Source organism: Hemiscyllium ocellatum, chromosome 2, assembly GCF_020745735.1.
Source record: "Hemiscyllium ocellatum isolate sHemOce1 chromosome 2, sHemOce1.pat.X.cur, whole genome shotgun sequence".
NCBI lineage: Eukaryota > Metazoa > Chordata > Chondrichthyes > Orectolobiformes > Hemiscylliidae > Hemiscyllium > Hemiscyllium ocellatum.
The window spans coordinates 123,146,956-123,166,726 of NC_083402.1; the positions used below are offsets into that span (position 1 = coordinate 123,146,956).

At 40.0% G+C, this 19,771-nt stretch overlaps 1 protein-coding gene across 1 annotated transcript in view; it reads right to left on the reverse strand.

Moving 5' to 3' along the window:
• pgm5 (phosphoglucomutase 5) overlaps positions 1-19,771 on the reverse strand; it is a 179,962-nt gene that overhangs the window by 121,564 nt on the left and 38,627 nt on the right. The window contains exons 2-3 of the mRNA XM_060846089.1: positions 14,154-14,316; positions 11,123-11,269 (exon numbers count right to left, since the gene is read on the reverse strand). Of these exons, the coding sequence (XP_060702072.1) occupies positions 11,123-11,269; positions 14,154-14,316 (310 nt within the window). The remainder of the gene's footprint in view (positions 1-11,122; positions 11,270-14,153; positions 14,317-19,771) is intronic.

A 19,771-nucleotide genomic window follows, 5' to 3' on the forward strand; every position in this document is an offset into this window, starting at 1 on the left:
TTGTAAGATTCAACTCCTTTCAACCCATCTTTTGTTTCTATACTTGCCCTGTTGTCATCTGTTTTTGAACCACACACCCCCTTTTTTGTCATTTACTTTCTCCTGCCTTCCACCCTGGAACAGACCCTTCCCCTTTTCCCTGCTTCAGTATTTGCTTAAAGCCTGTTACACCTCTAACTTGCTGTTGTGTGATTTTTAACTTAGTCCACCCCAGTCCAATATCGGTACCTCCAAGTCACCTCTAACTTTGCCAGTTCTAATGAAAGATCATCAACCTGAAATACTAATTCTGTTTCTGTCTGCACAAACGCTGCCAACTAGATGAATATATTCAGCATTTTCTGTCTTTATTAGTGGATGTTATGATTACGTAATGGAACACTTTTCCATTTCGGATTTTCAGTATCAGAATCAAGCATTTGACTAAAGCGTAATAAAGCCAAATGCGGCTTTGCCTTAATCCTGCCTTCATTAAGTATTTCACACTCCTGTGTCACTGCGACTTTTTCCACATCAGTCATCTGAACTAAATTAGCAATTTGTTATTAAATATTGAGTAACTTTATGTTTTGAATGTAGTGCCAACTCCAGCCTCAATTAAAACTGGAATTAATTTCATGCATGATATCACCTACAGGAAGATTACACCATACTAGCATATTAAAAACTGATAGTGTTGTTCAGTGATGGACAAATGATGTATATCCATTTGTGGATGAATTATTGATCTTTCATGCTTGTTACATCAATTGTATCTGCCAAACTGATGCAAAAATACTGAAATTCTGAGATGGAGGGAATAGGACAAGACTTCCATAGAATATAAACACTAATATGGAATTAGTAGTTTGTTCCTGTGCTTTATACTCTATAAAAGATTGTGCAAAGAAAGATATATTCAAAAGGACAGTTGATAATATTAAAGCTTTTTTCGATCAGTTCCAGATACCCTACTTTTGCCTAAATTGCTAATTTTTGTCAGGCTTTATTCAATAGATGATGGCTGAAACATTTATTTCAAAAACAGCTGAAGTCAACACCTGTGCAACCTCAATCATACTGTCCCGAGTTTCCAGGTCACAGGTCACTCAAAGTTTCTAGTCAGTTATTTGCACAATTATTTATTTCTTTAGCAAAGTTGCTGTTGTCGGTTTTACAAGTAGGACACCCTTTTCAACTGCTTTTGTGTTTAAAACACACTTGAGGTTTACTAACATCCGTACCACAGGACTCTTCTATCTACTGCTAGGCCAGAAGGTCTGGGTCCAAGGCCCACCTACTCCAGGTATGCGTGGTATTCCTGAAACAACCTTCCCAACAATATTGTGGGTGTATCACACTACGTGGTTCAAGAATGCAGCCCACCACCAACTAATCCAGAGAATTAAAGATGTGTAATCATGCTAACCCATACAGTGAAGCTGACATTCTGTGAATGAATTTTTAAAATTATCTGACAATGATGATGAGGCAAGGTAGACAATAGCTATTAAGTCATATACTACACTACAAAACGAAGGGCATGGTGTTGCAGTTCCATTCCAGCAACTTGAACACCAAATCGAGACAAACGTGCCAAGTGTGATAGGCTTAGGGTTAAACATACCCCAGTCCCGAGGGAATGTTGCACTGTCAGAGATCTGCCTTTCATTTGAGTTGTTCAGATGGCACTCTGTCCTCCATCTCATGTGGACATAAAAGATCCAATAGACTTTTCAAACGTGTGCAATTGAATAAAACCTGACAGCATGCTGCTCAAGGAAATATTAGGAAAGGCAACTAATCACTTAATGAAAGAGTTGGACATATGGATGAATAGTGGAGGCAGAAAGAGACAACAGGGGAATTCTAGATCTTGCCTGTCATGGCAGCTGAAAGCATGGCTACTAATGGTGGGATGGCAGAAATTATGCAGATGAGAGACGAGAATCAGAGGAGGACAGACCTCACAGAATGATTCAAACCACATTCCCTCTAATGACATTGTCTGCTGGACAGACATTTGAAGTCCACCCATGGCAGCAGCTTCTGCAGGTGGAGTTCAATCTGTTGGCATTCCAATCTACTTACATGGAACATCTGAACATTAGTTCCAGAGTTTGGGAAGGTTTCTAGTGTCTGGATGTCAGACTGAGGTAGGTCAGTTCTGTTGATTCATATTGCCGAACATCAGCAGTGGCCATTTGCTCTTTTCCAATATCACTGTAAACTTGCAGCAATACTTTCACTGGACATGCTAGATTAGATTCCCTACAGTGCGGAACAGACCCTTCGGCCCAACCAGTCCATACCGACCCATTTCCTTCTGACTAATGCACCTAGCACTTGGCAATTTAGCATGGCCAATTCACCTAACCTGCACAGGTTTGGATTGTGGGAGGAAACTCAACACCGACACGGGGAGAATGTGTAAACTCCACAAAGACAGTCGCCCGAGGCTGGAATCGAGCCTGGTGCTGTGAGGCAGCAGTGCTAACCACTGAGCCACCGTGCTGCTAGTGCAAGTCCTCAGGCCAAATTCATGAAAGAAAAATATTTAACAAACATAAGAAATAAAGACATGGGGAATAAAAGAGATGGAATGGAAATTGTAGAAAATAAGAGAAAAATGAAAAAGACAGAGCAGATAGAATATATTTTACGTTTAGAAAATATTCTACAGGCCCAAATCTTGAAATCCACAAGATTGTGTCTCAGAAATGACTTTCAGTTCAAGTTGGGTAGCTGTCAACAGTTTATAATTTCTCAAATCCTTAAATGTTTTCTGAAGTTGTTCTTGTATAACGTAATGGTCCTGAGAGAGTTAATGTTGATGTTGCATTAGCTCCACCTAATCTGATGATACTACACACCCAGTCGAATTTTCCCATTTGCAGTGAATGAACATTGGTCTGCCGTGGTGGAGGCAAATTTTCACCCGCAATCTTCCACATTTCACCTCATTAATTATGCAACTGAGCTACTGGTTGCATTTCTCTGGGAGTTGTTTGCCAAGCACACAGCAGAGTTTCTAACCACCAGAATACCTTCCTGCTTCCAAGCCTTTGGTGCCATCTGTAAAGCCCAGCTGCATGTCACTTCAGATGTTGCAGGCCAAGAACTCTCTCTGAAACTGTGCAGCTTGATCCTGAAATGTCTCAAAGGAAGGGCAAGCCAGCTACCCACTTCCAGGACAGAGATCTGGAGGTGCTGGTGAATGGAACAGCAGCCATTTTCTATGTTGGCCACAAAACAAGACTTTGTCAGCTGGGATAGAAATTGCACTGCAAGTTAGTGCTGTGTCCCAAGTTAAAAGGGATACTCTGCATTACTGCAAGAAAGGTCAGAGATCTGCACCCTTTAAAGCTAAATGACACAAGCATCTATCCCCTACTTCACCCAGGCAGATGGACTGAACCCTCAGTATCAAGTGCACCTTCAAGTTTGAACGGGTCAAAACAATGGTTAGGGGCAGCATGGTGGCTCAGTGGTTAGCACTGTTGCCTCACAGCGCCAAGGACCGGGTTCGATTCCCACCTTGGGCAACTGCCTGTATGGAGCTTGCACATTCTCTCTGTGTCTGTGTGCGTTTCCTCCCACAATCCAAAGATGTGCAGGCCAGGTGAATTGGCCATGCTAAATTGCTAATTTAGTCAGGGGTAAATAGAGGACTGGGTCTGGGTGGATTACTCTTCAGAAGGTTGGCATGGGCTGAAGGACCTGTTTCTATAGCGTAGGGAATCTAATTTCATCTAACTATTCTAAACCCATTTTCCAGCTGTTGGCCCAGTATATGTCAGCATCACAAGTACACATCTAAATACGTTTTAAATGTTCTCAGGGTTTCTGCCTCTGCCACTTTTACAGGCAGAGAGTTCCAGATTCCCACCATCATCTGGAAGAAAAACACTTTTCCTCCCAATTCCTCTAAAATCCCTGCCCCTGAAATCTATGCCCCCTGGTCATTGATGCCCAGAAGAAGGGGAAACGTTCCTTATGATCATGTCCTTTTAAGGACTCTCACCCACAACCTCCTCCCATACCTGAGTTTTACCTGACCTCTGTTCAACCATTCACTCAAGAGGGGTCCCTCATCATCTCTCCCATTCATGGATGACCAATAACTGCTATGCATTCATTTGCATTATACTCAATCTCTCCTTTAGCCTCACTGGAGGAAGAACTGGACCACCCTTCCAGGCTGATGTCTCCACAGCACTGATGTACCTGTAACTCCTAACTGTTTGCATTTGACCTGCTGGACTGATTCCACCAATCCTGCCACAGTCTAATTCGACAAGAGTTTTTCCTGCCTGTGACAGTATCCCCTGACTGACTGCATCTCCCCTTCATCCAGTTAAGGACTGTTCCCCTTTGCCATTCACAGATTGCCATTCGCTACAGTGTTGAGTGTGATGTTGGAGGAAAATACAACCAAGCTATTGGGTGCATTTCTCCGGTGTTGAGGTAACAAATGGACATATTCATCCACTGTCAGATTGAAGGGTTTGTTTGTCAGTGCTCCCCAGTATCATGAGCAGACTGCCTTTCCCTCTGGGCTACAAAGTAATTTAAACCGTAAGGCAGCCTGCGACTAAGCAGCCAGGCAGAGGCTGGCAGACTGTAAGTTCGTACTGAAGTCAGAGAGCACTAAGGAAGTAAGCTATGTGCTGCTTGTGGCGATGTCAGCACACAGGCAGAGTGTGGAGATGCATGGCCTTTCCTGTGCACGGTGACCTTACAGAATCCTGCACCTCAGCTCCAATGTAAAGGCCTGAAGTGTTGGCTGCGCTGGTCCAAAGGCAGATGTTATGATACAGGATCAAATTACTGCAGACGCTGGAATCTGTACTGAAAACAACAAATACTAGAGATCACGGTAGGTCAGACAGCATCCATGGAGAGAGAGAAAGCTAACTTTTCAAGTCTAGATCAGAGCACCATCGAGGCACATAGTGACCATGGACCATGGTAGCACATTGTGCAGGAGACGTAGTGGCGTGATGGGCAAGGACTGGTTTCCAGCGAACTGCAACCCGCCAGGTATCGACTCTGTTTCACTTGTCGGGAAGTTGCACTGTACAGTTTCTGAGTGGAGGAGAGCAGAATCAGAAGTGGGATGTTAAAAATTCTAAGTTTTGACTTTAACGTGATTCAAATATATGGAAATAAGGAAGTTGCCACTCATGGGTGAGGTGCTGAAGTCACAATCTAAGACTTGAGGAGAAATTGGGAAAAGTTTTCTCAACAGCGAGAATCTGATCTTTTCATTACCGCCCCCAGTTTGTCAGCACATTTGCCCATCTCCTGGTCATACCAGTGAGGGCAAATTGTGTGGCTGGAGGCAGTTAGCTCTACATTAGTCTTTGCAATGAGCAGGTATATTTTGTACAGTTCTGAGAATTCTAATAATTATCCCTGACTTGTCGCTGTACTTATTGCTCCCATGCAATAAGCTGTCATGCTAACTAAGAACGGGGCATCTACCATTGATGGTTACAGACCTTAGACAAAGTATAGACAAAAGAAGATTGACAGCAGTGAACTACCTCAAACAATTCTTACTCTGAACCATATACTGGCAAAGGTAACATATACTGCAAGTTGCCATTAGTGGCAGTTGGGATAATACAACAATTAAAGCTTCAAATGGCCTGGGCAGCCAGTTTGGCACAAGAGGAAAGGCAAGTCTTTAAGATTAGCCTGTCACAGGTTTCAGTATCTTTGCTTCACAGGATGCAGTGCTGACCTCCAGTGAAAGAAGGTATTTCAGGAATTGTGTTATGACGCAGATTAATTCCCATGATTGCATTGGGTTGATCCTCCATGCCTCGTGTAGAAGCACCATCATTGGTTGCAATCAGCGGCAGGATTTGATTGAAATCTGTCACTGACGGGACACGTCAGCGGCCAGTTCAATGCAGCTGTCTCATGTCACGTCCACTCAGCACTGCCTTGAGGAAGAATGAGCCAAGTGGGAGTCAGAGGTATGTGACCCTTCAACTTGCAGGAGCCAGTCAAAAATTCTGCCAGTGTAACAGCTGGGTGAAAATTGCAGAAACTTATCTTTGCTCCACTCAACCTGACACGCACATACAAACGCAGGAATGTATTTTCATCCCCTTCAGAGAAGTAATGACCCCAGTATGACGCTGTTGGTCTCACTGTTCAGTTAATGCCAATGATTAGTCTGCTGCCATTTTGAAAAGGTCCTACTCATAGATGCCTAAAGCACTGTCCCTTTTAGCAAGTGGCCCCTTTTATTTGGAAAATTAGTGGTCCTTTTCTGTAAATGGTATACCTGGGATATTTTAATTTGAAAAAGATAACAGCTTTTACTGTGATAATTTAGACTAGCTCCATGGGTGAGGAGTAAAGGCCTTTTCATAGAAACGATAGACCTTTTCCAACATGTTCCACCATTTAATTTTATCTATTCATATCTCTGTCTATCCATCTGTGCTCCTTACCCTTCATACTCCATTGCTAACTAAAAAGCTATCAATCTCAGCTTTTAAATGTTCAGTGGACCCTGGACTTAACTATTCTTGGGGACAATGGTTTCTTGACTGGATGGATGGCTTTAGATTTTAAGGTTTTACCTCTTTGGACTCATCTACATCAAAGGAAATGCTGTTGCTGTCTCTATGCTATCATCATTTTAAATCATCTTAAATAATACATTTAAATCACTCCTCAATATTTTATCCTTGAGGGAACAGAAGTCTCCAATTGCAGCTTGTCTATATAATTTGACCTTTTTATCCTTGCCAGTCATAGATTGTTTTAATTGACCATAGGAGAATAAGGGAGCTCAAACATAATCTTGTCCACAGACTCACTGGGACACGCCTCCAGCACGTTTACAACACACCCAGTTATCCACCAACCACAATCCCACCAAAAAAACAATTCTCCTTACCAGCGGAATCTCTTGTCTCAATTGTCAGTGGTTGATTTGCCATAATATGCAATTTGGCAAGCTCTGCAAGTTCACTTAACAAAAGGAGCTAAGGGACTAAAATCTCAAGGTCACAGTTCAGTAGCGGAAGGGGGAAATGGTAATAAAGGAAGAACTGGCATTACTATAGCACCTTCTGTGACCTCTAGATCTCCCAAAGTGCTTCACATCCAATTAAGTACTTTTTGAAGTATGGCCATTGTTATGATATAGGAAATGTTACAGACTACCTGTGCACAGCAAGATCCCACAAACAACAACACAACAATGACTAGATATTGTGCTTTTACTGAGGTCTGAATGAGAACTATTGGTCAGGATGTCGGAAGAGCGCACCTGCTCTTTATCAAACTGCAAATACAATGTCTGAAATTCAGCTATCCAAAATCCAGATATGTCAGCAGACTAGGCATTTTTGTAAGTGACCTCACACATGAATTTTGATTCTTAGTTAATAAGTAGCATGTACTAGTCTGCTTTCCGGATGCAGCATAGTGATTCTAGCCAACAGTCAGGTTCCAAAACCCAGAACCCAATCTTGTGCAGCTGGGGACTCTTGTTGCAGGTGTGTTTGTCTGGGGCACATGATGCATCTTGGACCTCTCATGCACCACAGAATGTATGTTCCATGTAGCTTCACTACACTGTCATACCTTCCCTTTAAGACTATCATAAGTAAAATACAGAAAACAGCTTCTGACCAACCGGGTCCTTCTCCTACACTGGAATACTGACCAGGTACTTAAAGATGATAAAAGTAGAGAAAAGGAACACAGTATCCTTACATCACCAAACTCTCCACTCACCAAACTCATAACTGTGTGCTCTTCTTTCAATGATTACTCCTGACTCAGAGGGTGTGAATGTAAGAAACAGCTGGCAGTAACAGATTTCAAAGTTCAATACTCTATGTCCACATCTTGACAACATCTTGAACAATGTTACTAACAAACTCTGAAGATTACAGAGGTAAGGTAAATCAATCAAATATATTATTATCAAAGAAAATTGTGAAAGGAACCGTGGTAAAAAAATTGCCTATAGCATGTTTTGAATTTATGATTGAGTGCTGGTCAGATGAATCAACTCCAGGGATACACAGGGTTGTGGATTTTAAAATGAAATAAGATCGCAGCTAGCTCAAACTTCAGGAACTTCCTCCCCAGCGACACAGTGGGTGTACCTACACCACACACAATGCAGCAGAAAGCTGTTTAACATCACCCTCAAAGGCAGTTAAGAATTGACAATAAATGCAGGCTGAGCCAGCAATACTCACATTCCATGAGTCCATCATAAAAGTGTAAAACTTGCAGCTTGAAGGCAAGACTAATGTATGTAGATTGACTGCTCCCTGTACAACTACCCAATTTTCAACTCATGCTGAAAATTGAGCCACATCAGATCTTCAGCATGAACATTTCCCAAAATGATCACCAATTCAAATGCTATGACAATTACAATAAAATAGAAGGAAAATACAATGGATGCAGGAAATTTGTAAATAAAATAGAAAAAGCTGAAATTATTTATCAGAATGCTGATGTTCCACCAACAATTTGGGTAATGTTTCTAATCTACTGTGTTGTGGGCAACTATTATGAAACTCTCTGAAATTTCAGCTTTTTACGCGCTTTCCCATAGGGTTCCTGTTGCAAGAGATTTGCTCATTGACATCATCAATTTCTTGATCAGTTCCTGTGGAGTTATGTTTTGGGCATTCTTATGCTCTTGATGTCCACCTCCAACCTATGCTGTGGAAACAAATTTCTGGGCAATTATCTCGTCATCATTGCCTTGTTGACTGTGATGTCTTGCTTTGCACAATTTTCTACTTTACAATACTGACCACACTGAAAATGTACATCATTGACTTTACAGCTATTTTGTTATTGCCTGTGGGGCATATTCTTAAGGTGAGAGGAGAAAGATTTTAAAAGGACACAGGGGGCATTTTTTTTACACTGAGAGTGGTTTGTGTATGGAATGAACTTCCAGAGGATGTGGTGGATGCAAGTACAGTTACAATGTTTAAAAGACATTCAGATAAGCACATGATTAAGAAATGTTTGGAGGGATATGGACCAAGTGCAGGTGGGTGGAACTAGTTTGGTTTGGGATTATGGTCAGCATAAACTGGTTAGACCAAAAGATCTGTTTCTGTGTTGTATGACTCTATGACAATGACTCTATAACTGGTGCTATAGAAAAGCGATATTTCCTTTCTGTTGCTTGAATTAGAAGCAATTGTACACCCTGAAATGGGATGGGAATACGATGAAAACAACATGTTTAAACAGAAAGCATCATGTTAAAAAAGTAGCAAATACCACAGTTCAAGGTCTTGCTAAAATTGGAGTTCATACTGATAACATTCTCCAAGCAGCTTTTGGCACAATCACTGCCTCTGAGCTAAAATTCTGGGTTCAAGGCCCACTCTAGACTTGATTGCCAAGGAAGGTGCATTCATAACATGCTTAAACAGGGTTGATTATCATCTGTAAATCCTTTACCATGCTTATGGGAAGCAATAAGAATGGGAGAGTTTTCTTGGTCAATCATACTTAATGCAGAATGACATCTCTTGTTGTTTTATTGTCTCAATTCCAAACCAAATAGGCAGTATATCTCTAAGACAGATTTGTGAATAATGACGTGTGGCATACTAGTATAAACATACCCATTTTGCATTCACTGAGTGCAATAGTCAGTGCAATGTATTCAGTCAGCCATTTCTGTGTATATACTACACCACAACATCCGTAAACATGACTATTTTTAAGTCTTTGATATTATAGCAGTGTAAATAGTTAGTGTTAATTCAAGGCATCTGTCTCAACAAGAACCCAGTCTTTGTGATATATGTTTTCAGTATATGTTTTCAAGAAGGAGATAGATATAGTTCTTAGGCTAAAGGGATCAAATGGTATAGGGCAAATGTGGGAACAGGGTACTGAGTTGGATGAACAGCCATGATCAAGTTGAATGATAGAGCAGGGCTGAAGAGCCAAATGGCCTCCTCTTGTTCCTTTTTATCTGTTTCTATATTAATATGAGCTAATGTATAGGGCAGGACATAAAGCATATCATGCCGGTGGTGGTGTTTAACACAATAAACCAGAAAGCTACAGAAACAGATGTAAACACATGCTTTATCTGCCTCACAACACAGCAGGTCTTTTACTCCCTGATGGCTGGAAGATGTCAATAGTTGCATTACAGCATGTGGAGAGGATTTTGGAAGACAACATTCTTCTACATATTTCTTCACTTTCATGCTGTCAAAGATGGCTGTCTCCTAAGTAAGGAGACAAATCAAATTGCAACTACTTATATTTTATAGCCAATGAAACATGACATGAAAGACAATCACTGTTAGGACATGTGTCAGAAAATACATATACAGAAAGCTCTCACAAATAGCAGGGCAATTGATAATCAATAACCTGTTAGATGAATATTGGCCATGGCATCTTCAAGGAACACTACTTTTTATGTCCTCCTGAGTGGGTAGATAAAGCCTCAGATTACCATTTCATCAGTGTATGATAGGGTAGCACTTCCTAACTGGGGACATAGTCGAGATATTGACTTTCAGTTACAGTCTTGGACATGAAACCTACAGTCTTCAGACTCAAAGAATGAAACCAACTTTTAAAAAAAATTCATTTGTGCGACATGACTGTCTCTTGCCCATTCATAGTGCCTATTATAAAAGAAAACTTAACTAAGAATGGTGACATACAAATCCTTTATAAAGCTGGTACCTCTCAAATGTTCCAGAAAAAATTCAGATAATCTTTGTTGACAATCTACTTTTCCTGTTTCCCATCTTTGACTTTCATAGTACACTCATTTCCATGTGAGGGTCTCTGACTAGGTCGATGTTATTTTGTTAGACCATTGCAACATTTCTATGAAGGAATTATTTAAAAATTTAACGTTGGAAGAGCAAAGTCCATTCACCTGGAATCCAAGAGCTGCTTCAGTCCCCTTGTGAAATGACACCAATTAGGAACACGAGGTGAAATATCTCTCAAAAATTGAAACTCAGCTCAAATTTAGAATTGCAATAAAAGCAGGAAATTCTAGAAATACTCATCAGTTCAGCTTTCAAAATATTTTGCTCTTGAGTTAGAATTTAAGCTTGTTGTAAAGATGTACACAAATCATATGAAATACCTCTGAAGGGTTTGAACTTGTTCTCCAGATCAAATTCTTGCCTGCCCAATCGGGAAAGGTTTATTCGCAGATCAGGACAGATGGCAAACTCTTCTATTGTCTTACTAATCTGGTAGATCTTTTCTGTCACTGATTCAGATGCTGGACCTACGAGAGCAAAGCAGAGAGTACACTTTATTTCAAAATAATTACGAAACTTAAACATACACATTTGAAATGGTGGAACAAAACATCCTTGATTTATTTCTAAACATTTGTCACTGAATCTGTAGAACGAGATTGAAAATTTAACTTTGCATTATAATGAACATTATTGCTCACTTTCAGACTAGAGGTCCTGGACTTTTAAAGAATCATTTTTATTTCAATGAGCTTTAGTTGATTGCCCTCAGAAATCTCTGCCTTCCTCAAATTCTGATTCTTTCATACCACTGATTTTAATAGGCATTCAGCTCTGGAATTTCCCTCTACTAAGCACCTTGGCCTCCCTAATGTCCGTTTTACCTTGAGGTGTTCCTTAAAATCTATAGCTTCAGCAAATTTGACCTATTAGTTCCATATGTGGTTTAATGTCTCATCTGAAAGATGGCAGTGTAGAATTCCCTCCTGGACATACAACAAAACTTGCTTTCATATAGCTGACCAAAACCCCATAGACTTAGATTTTAAGAAACATCTTAAGGAGGAAAGAAAGGCAGAGAGGCAGATATGTTTAGGAAGGGAATTCCAGAGCTTAGGACCTATGCAGCTGAAGGCACAGCCAAAGTTAGTGAAGTGACAGGAATCCACAAAAGCCCAAATTGGAGAAGTGCAGTGAGCTCGGAGGGTAATAGGGTTGGAGGTTACAGAGGTAAGGAGGGCTGAGGCCATAAATGAATTTGAAAACAAGGATGACATTTCTTCAATTGAGGAGTTGTTGGATAAGAAGACAATTGGCCCTTTCATATCTATCCCAGATGTCTGCAAGAGCTTGTCACACACCCTACCTTTACCCCATAGACCAACTGCTCTTTTCCCTTCTGATAATGATCCAGTTCTCTTTTGAAAGCCACAAGTGATTCTACTTTCATCACACTCTCCCACAGATTCCAAATCTTATTCACTTCTTGCGTAAAAATAGGTCCTCCTCATATTTTCTTTGGTTCTTTACCAACCATCTTCAATTTAAATCCTCTGCCTCCTGTAGCTTCAGCAAAAGGGAACAGTTTCTCCCTAACTACTCTGACTGAAGCCCCCAGGATTTTGAATCCTTCTATCAAGTGTCTGCATCTAGCCATCCCTTCTTCAATCAAGGGTAACAGCTTTCCCAATCTATCTTCAGTACCAAAGTTCCTCATCCCTGAAACCATTCTCATTAATGTTTTTTCTGCATCTTTTCTAATGCCATCCCATCTTTCCTGAAGTATAGTGCCCAGCATGGACACAAGACTCCAGCTGAGGCCAAACAGTATTTTATAAAAGTTCACATAATTTCTGTGCTGGTTAACTCTATACTTCTTTTTATAATTGCCAGATCCCATATGTCCTGAGTATTTCATCAACTTGTGCACAATAACCTCAGATTTCTCTGTTGCTAATGTCACCATATTATTTTCTATTACCTCTACTTGAATTTTTACTAAAACATATCACTTCAAACTTTACTGCCTTAATCTACATCTGCCACTTGTCCTACTTCAATAGCTTCCATTCTCTTCTACATTCTCTTGAAATTAATCATCATCCTCTGCATGATTCGCATTACCTGCAAGTTTTATGCCATCTACAAAATTTGAAATTGTGTCCAAGTTTAAGTCATTAATGTAGATCCAAACAAAACAGTGGTCCTGGTTCTGACTCTGAGGGAACTCCGCTATGTAGTTCCCTCCTGCCCTGAAAGTCAACAGTTCACTCTTTAAAAAAAGGCTTCCTGTAACTCAACCAACTTTGCAGAGATGTTGTCATTGTTCCTTTTATTCCACAAGCTTGACATAATTCACATTAGGATATGGGCACTGGAGTTTGGATGAGCTGAAGTGCTAATGTTGTTACAAAAGTAAAATGCTGTGGATGCTTGAAATCTGTAATAAGAACAGAAAATGCTAAAAATACTCCAAGGTCTGGCACCATCTGTGGAGAGGGAAACCGAGTTCGTGTTTCATGTTGCTGACCTCTTGCAAGAATTGGGAGCAGTTCAAAATATAATGTATTGTGCTGTGATATTATTGGTCTTTCAGTTAAACTCGAAATACCTTATCTTGTCTATCAGTTCCTCACAACGCAATACATTCCCAACAAGGTCTCCATGCTGAGGGATAACATCGAATAACATTACATAATAGGACTAAATTCATTACTGTTTTTCATTTATTATAAGACCACACTTGGGAAATTATGAAAGGTAGAAATTTATCATCTGGCATACCATTCACTTGATGGTAACATCAGGGAGCCCCTTGAAGGGCTTCATTCCTGGTGAATCTATTATCCATCACTGTGTGTGAAAAGACCTTCCTGTAAAGACAGTCCACACACTCAGGAAATCCTGCAGTTGCATATTTAACAGGACAGGATGACGCTCAAATTTCTTGTCTGGGGAATTATTCCATGATCCACGGACTTTCAGCAGGGCTGCTGTGCTTCCTTGTAGTGAAAAGCTGAGCCAAAAATGAGTTTGAAATTTTGCAGTCCCTGTACCACTTGTGAACATAGCTCTCTCAGGAAATGTGGGATCATGGAAATATCCCAAGAGCGTTTACTGATTTAAAAACTCATAGCTGTTTCTCAGCCATTCTTTATGATTTATAGTAATGTAAATCAATTCAGAAAAGAATTTAGGAGCAGAGGAACATTGGAACTGGAGGCAACAATATAACTCCATAATTTTTATCTAAGAACACTTGAGACAGTTATTATATTAATTTTAAGAAGAAACCCTAATTTTAAAATACATGTTTTAGAGGATGTTTGATCATATTTTATTCTAGTGTGTAACTACATCAACCTCATATTACCATCTCCTGAATGAACAACTGTATCTGCTGAGACTCACCTCCATTTGCTACATTAAACTTCACTCCAAAGTCACCAGCAGGTCCTCCAGGGTTATGACTTGCTGTAAGGATAATTCCTCCAATGGCCTTTATCTTTCTGATGATGCAGGACACTGCTGGTGTGGACAGGATCCCATGCTGGCCAATCACCAATCGCCCAATCTGAACAACATAAAGATTGCATTTAAAACAGTGTAAGAGAATTTGCTCTTAAACTCTTCTTTGAATGGTAAGCTTAGCAAATGACACATTAAAGAATCAATTTTTGCGACACAAAAGTTAGAAGTAGTTAGAGCACAGTAATAGGCCAGTCAGCTTTGCTGGTCTATGATTGTAGGCAGAAGTGGGTATGCAGATGCTGGAGATTAGAATGGTGCTGGAAAAGCACAGCAGATCAGACAGCATCTGAGGAGCAGGAAAATTGATGTTTCAGGTAAAAGCCCTTCATCAGGAATTCAACTTTCCTACTCCTTGGATGCTGTCTGACCTGTTGTGCTTTTCCAGCACCGTTCTGGTCTGTGATTGTGTCTATCTCACCCCTACTTCAACCCACCTTGACCAACATCTCCTATAATCTTACTTCGCTCACGCACTTTCTATTTTTCCTTGAAATCATCCACATAATTAACCTTAACCACTTCCTGAGATGGCAGGTTGCATGTTCTTTACTGCTTTGCACAAACAGATTCCTTCAATTTCCTATTAAACTTTAAGCGATTCTTTTATACTTTTGCTTTGGGTCTCCATCACAAATGGAAGCATCATTTCTGTGTCAACCTTATCAGACAACTCTGTCATGTCAATGTTAATGTGAGATTTGTGGTTGGAAGGATCTGTTACCATTCCTGTTTCCTTTGACTGGGACTAAGGGCCTATTTGATTCACAGTGATACACGGTCATTCACTATTGAGTCCTTACAAAGAGAAGCTCTTGTTTATCAAAGTGTAGTTTATTGCATGATAGCAGTTAGGTACAAGTTTGGCTTCTTGAGGTGTAGGTGGTTGCACCCTACCTGTGATTGAGGCGATATGAGTTCAAATCCGGAGGTGTGTCACAACATGTCAGAACAGGTTAATTATATTAGCCAATTAGACAATGAGGGTCAGACTATGAGGTGGATGTAGGTCTGCTTGAAATCCTCAGAGGTTCTGCCTGATCCCTAGCCAAGCCCATATGGCATTATCAAACCAGACAGAGCTTAATGCAGTGTCTAATATTAACCCTTTTAGAACTATTGCCTTTTACAGCAGACCTCCATTAGGTCACCAACTTAAAGTGAAAAACATCCCATCTCATCAGTTATATACCCCATCATTAGGTTGGAAGTGGAGACATTTACTGATGATTGCACAATGTTAAGCATCATTTGCAACTCCTCAAATATTAAAACTGTCCATGTCCACATGGTGCAAGACCTGGAAAACATTCAGCCTTTGGTTGCTAAATGGGAAGTAATGTTCACGCGAATCTAGTGACCATCTCCAACAACAGATAATCTAACCATCACCCCTCAACATTCAATGACATTCCCACGAGTGCCAAAAACAAGCTTAACACCATCCAGGCCAAAGCAACATAGTTGAATATTCACCATCCCCAGCCTAAAGTAGAAACAACGTGCGATAAAAACAAGGTACACTGTATCCCTCAGCAAGGCTCCAGCAACAACACCTTCTACACCCGCAACAGACACATGAGAGATCTACAACTTGCAGGTTCCTCCCCAAGCCACACACTGTAAAGACTTGGAAATGTATCAGACATTCCTATATTGTTCCTGAGTCAAAATCTTGAAACTCCTCTCCTAATAACAGCATGGCTGTCACTACACCTGACAGACTGCAGTGACTCAAGAAGACAGCTCACCACCATCTTCTCCAATCATCTCCTGCCATGATTTCGGATTTTCAAGCATTCATTCCCTAGATTTACTGCTCATTGAGACAGTTTATCCATCTGGTCATCTGCGAGCAGGAAAACTGTTTATAAACATTTAAAAGACAATTTGTTTTTAATTTCAATCGGACATCTATGAAACACACACTTCTGGGTTTGCCAATGAACGTTCAGATGCACCATCCTCCTTTGCCCTCTTTCATCAGTCAGCGCCTAGCCCTGAGTTGAGGTTACTGCACATCAATTCTTAGCACCACAATTTCAGAAGGATGCGAATGTCTGGGACAAGATAGTGTGGAGATTTATAAATTTGTACCATTGCTGAAGGATTACAGTCATGAGTAGAGCTTAGAGAGGTTTGGACTATAGCAGAGAAACCTCAGGAGAGATTTAATAGAGGCCTTCAAAGTCACAAAGGGTATTGATAGACTGAATGGGGAGAAGTCATTTTTAATAAGTTGGTACAGTTAACAAACAGTTAACAGTTATCAGAGGACAAAGATTTAAAGTGATTGGCAAACAATCCAGGAAGCAGATGTGGAGCAGTTTCTTTTTACCCAGAGAGCTATTGTGATCTGTAAGAGTGGTCAAAGCAGATTCAACAATAATATTGAGTAAAGGATTTTGATTGGTACCTGAAGGGACAAAATAATTATGTATAATTGTACAGGTCTTCCAAAGGGCTAGCACAGGCATGATGGTTCAAATGGCCTCCTTCTGTCTGTCAATAATAACACTATGTGAACTCAGAACAAAGCGAGCAATATCCTTGACCTTTCTCAAACCCCTCCAAGCAAGAGACACTTTCTTGAACATATAAAGATGTTATTGTGCTAACAAGGGTCACCAGGTTCACTTACTGTCAAAGCTGCTGCGTTGTCCAAAACAACTGACCCCTCCCCCAGCACTGAAGCAGAAAAACACTCTGGATTTCCTGAGTTCGGAAGTCATAAAACAAAAAGACAAATAAAATTTCTCCTCCTTCACTGTTATTTTGTGTCGCAGCAGTGAGACAGTGAGCATATTTATTTTTCTAAGTAATTGATGTCCTGTCATGGAGGATGAGTTGTTTTTGTAGCAATAAAGCATCAGTGTTTTTCAGAGCACAACCCTTGAATTAAGGATCACTTGGCATTGCTGAAGTCAGCTGGCACAGACTTAGGTTTCACTCTTCTCTGCAATTCAATATTATGTGTCCATCTTCACTAAACAATCTGCTGAGATGAGATAATAAGATGAACTAGCTGGTAGCCTTTAGCAGCGATCAGCATCAATATTATAGACTTGAGCTCCGAACTGAAGGTAAACTTTCAATGCCTTGTTATGAACCAGATAAAACCCCTCAAAATAAAGGAAGATGAAAGCCTAGACCCTAGCTTCTTCTTATTTTAAAGGTAAGTGTAAAGCACTGCATTCCAGATGCAATTCAATTGGTCAAACTACTTGACTTTAAGCAAAATACACTTTATTTTTACATTACATTAAAACACAAACAACATAAACATAAAATAATTGCCTTAACTATAACTCTATTGAAATCTTAACAAAATAATATATTTACTACTAATTAACTGTTTCAATATAGTAACATCCCATAAACACACCCTTGGCAAGACAAATTCAGTAAAGTTGATTATCTCACAGGCAATTCCAGCAGCAAGAAGAGAACCACAGCTTTTAGCTCTAACAGAGAGAGGAAGATAAGAGCTTCCACATCCAACTTCAAGACCCCACCAGCTGCTGAAAGTTAAAACTAAAAATCCTGGGTCTGTGGGAGCCATTAAGGCTGCTTCTACAGTTCCAACTTAAAAAAAACCAAGGCCTCACTGTATTGTTTACTGTATTGGCTTTGAGCAGATCGCTCACTACCTCTGTCTCAATCTTTCTTCATTAAAAAAAACACCAGGACAAAATACACCTCTCAAAGCCATAGTATTGCCACACTTGTGTTAACTTCTGACCTGACTCCTCTTACTTTTGTTATTCATAGTCACTTCAACAAATCATGTGCTTATCTCTATGTGAATAAAAACATAAGGAGGAGGTCTCTCGGCACATTGAGGCTGCTCTGTCATTCAATATGATCTTGTCATGGCTCTATTTCTGACTCTTGTTAATTTGTCAATCCTCTATACAGACTACTATATTAGTTAAAACACGATAAGCCTTTACTTTGTGTAGTAACCTTTAACGTGTCAGCCTCTCGAATGCCTTTTGGAAATCCAAATACACCACACCTTTACCCATACTCCTTGCTACACTTTCAAAGGACTCTAATCGTTTGTTCATTTGCTGAAAAAGCCAAATTTTGTCAAAGCTTTTCCATCTTGTTCTCATCAGGACAATTCACAAGAGCACCACTTAAGGGGAAAACCAATATTTAAACTGCATGAAAGGAGGGTATTGATTGGTGGGTAAATGAACTCTGATTGATAGAGGCATTACCATGTAGAATACACCCATTAATGCTGATTGACAGTTAACTGCCAGGCATTATTTCCTGCAAACCTGACTGACAATCCTAAATTGGTTGTCACTGTAATTCTTCTCACACTCAAAAGTATCCAGCCAATGTTGCCCAATTCCAAAATCACATCTGACATTGACAACAGTGTTGCAAGTTTTGCAAGTGTGGGCTGATTGGGCACATTCAGTATCTGGATTGTTGTTAACAGCCAAAAGGACATACTGTATGATATGATCCACCAACTTCTGTGAAATACATCCAACATGCCTAGCATCGCACTGATATTCCTTCCACCTTGCAATAAGTCCAGTAAGATTGATCAAAGGCCTTGAATTGGTATTCTTGAGAATTTTGTCCTGATGAGTGCAGATGAAAAACTATTTTAAAAAGTTTTTTTTTGCAATACTTAAGTTCTGCAGTACCAAATGATTTAAATGTGATTTCCCTTTGACAAAAACCATGTTGATTCTGCCTGATTGTATTGTGATTTTCTGAATGTTTTGCTACTGCCTCCATGTTAGACTCAAAAGTAGAGTTCTTGTCATAAATTTATACAAGAGCCTGGTTAGGCTGCACTGAGAGTGTAGTGTACAGTCCTGGTCTCCAAACTTTAAAAGTTTATACAGACACTAGGGAACATGCAAAAAAGATGTCATGAAATTGGTACAGTGCTTTAGTGATAGAAGTTTCAGGATGGACTAAACTGGTTGGGGTTCTTTCCTTTAGAACAGATAAGTCTTAGAGGTTTTAAAAAAAAGTGCTAAAGAAACTATAGCAACCTTTGTCAAGAGAGAGAGAGAGGGAGAGAAATAGATTTGGTGTTTTGAGTTCAATATAGCCCTCTTTCAGAACTCTGAATGTTGTTAAAGTTTGCATGCTCTAACATCTCATTTCGTACCAATATGCCTTGGAATCTTTCCCTCTGACCTCATCCCTTCTTCTGATCCTGTCTCTTATTCTGTATTAGCTATACCCTCTGACTTTGTACTTCCTGTTGCTGGACTGCACTCATTGTGGTTTAAAAAAGAAATTTAGATTCTCTTGCATCTGTGGCATTTTTTTAGTGATAACTTAGAGGTGATTTCGTAGAGCTTTTTAAACTCTGAATGGATTGGAGAGATAGGTTGGGAGAGAATATATTAAATGATGAAGAATCTAAACTAGAGCAGTAAACACAAGATGCCTGATAACAAATCCAAAAGGGAAACAAGGGGACATTTCTTTACTCAAAGTGATTAGAATTCGCTGCTACT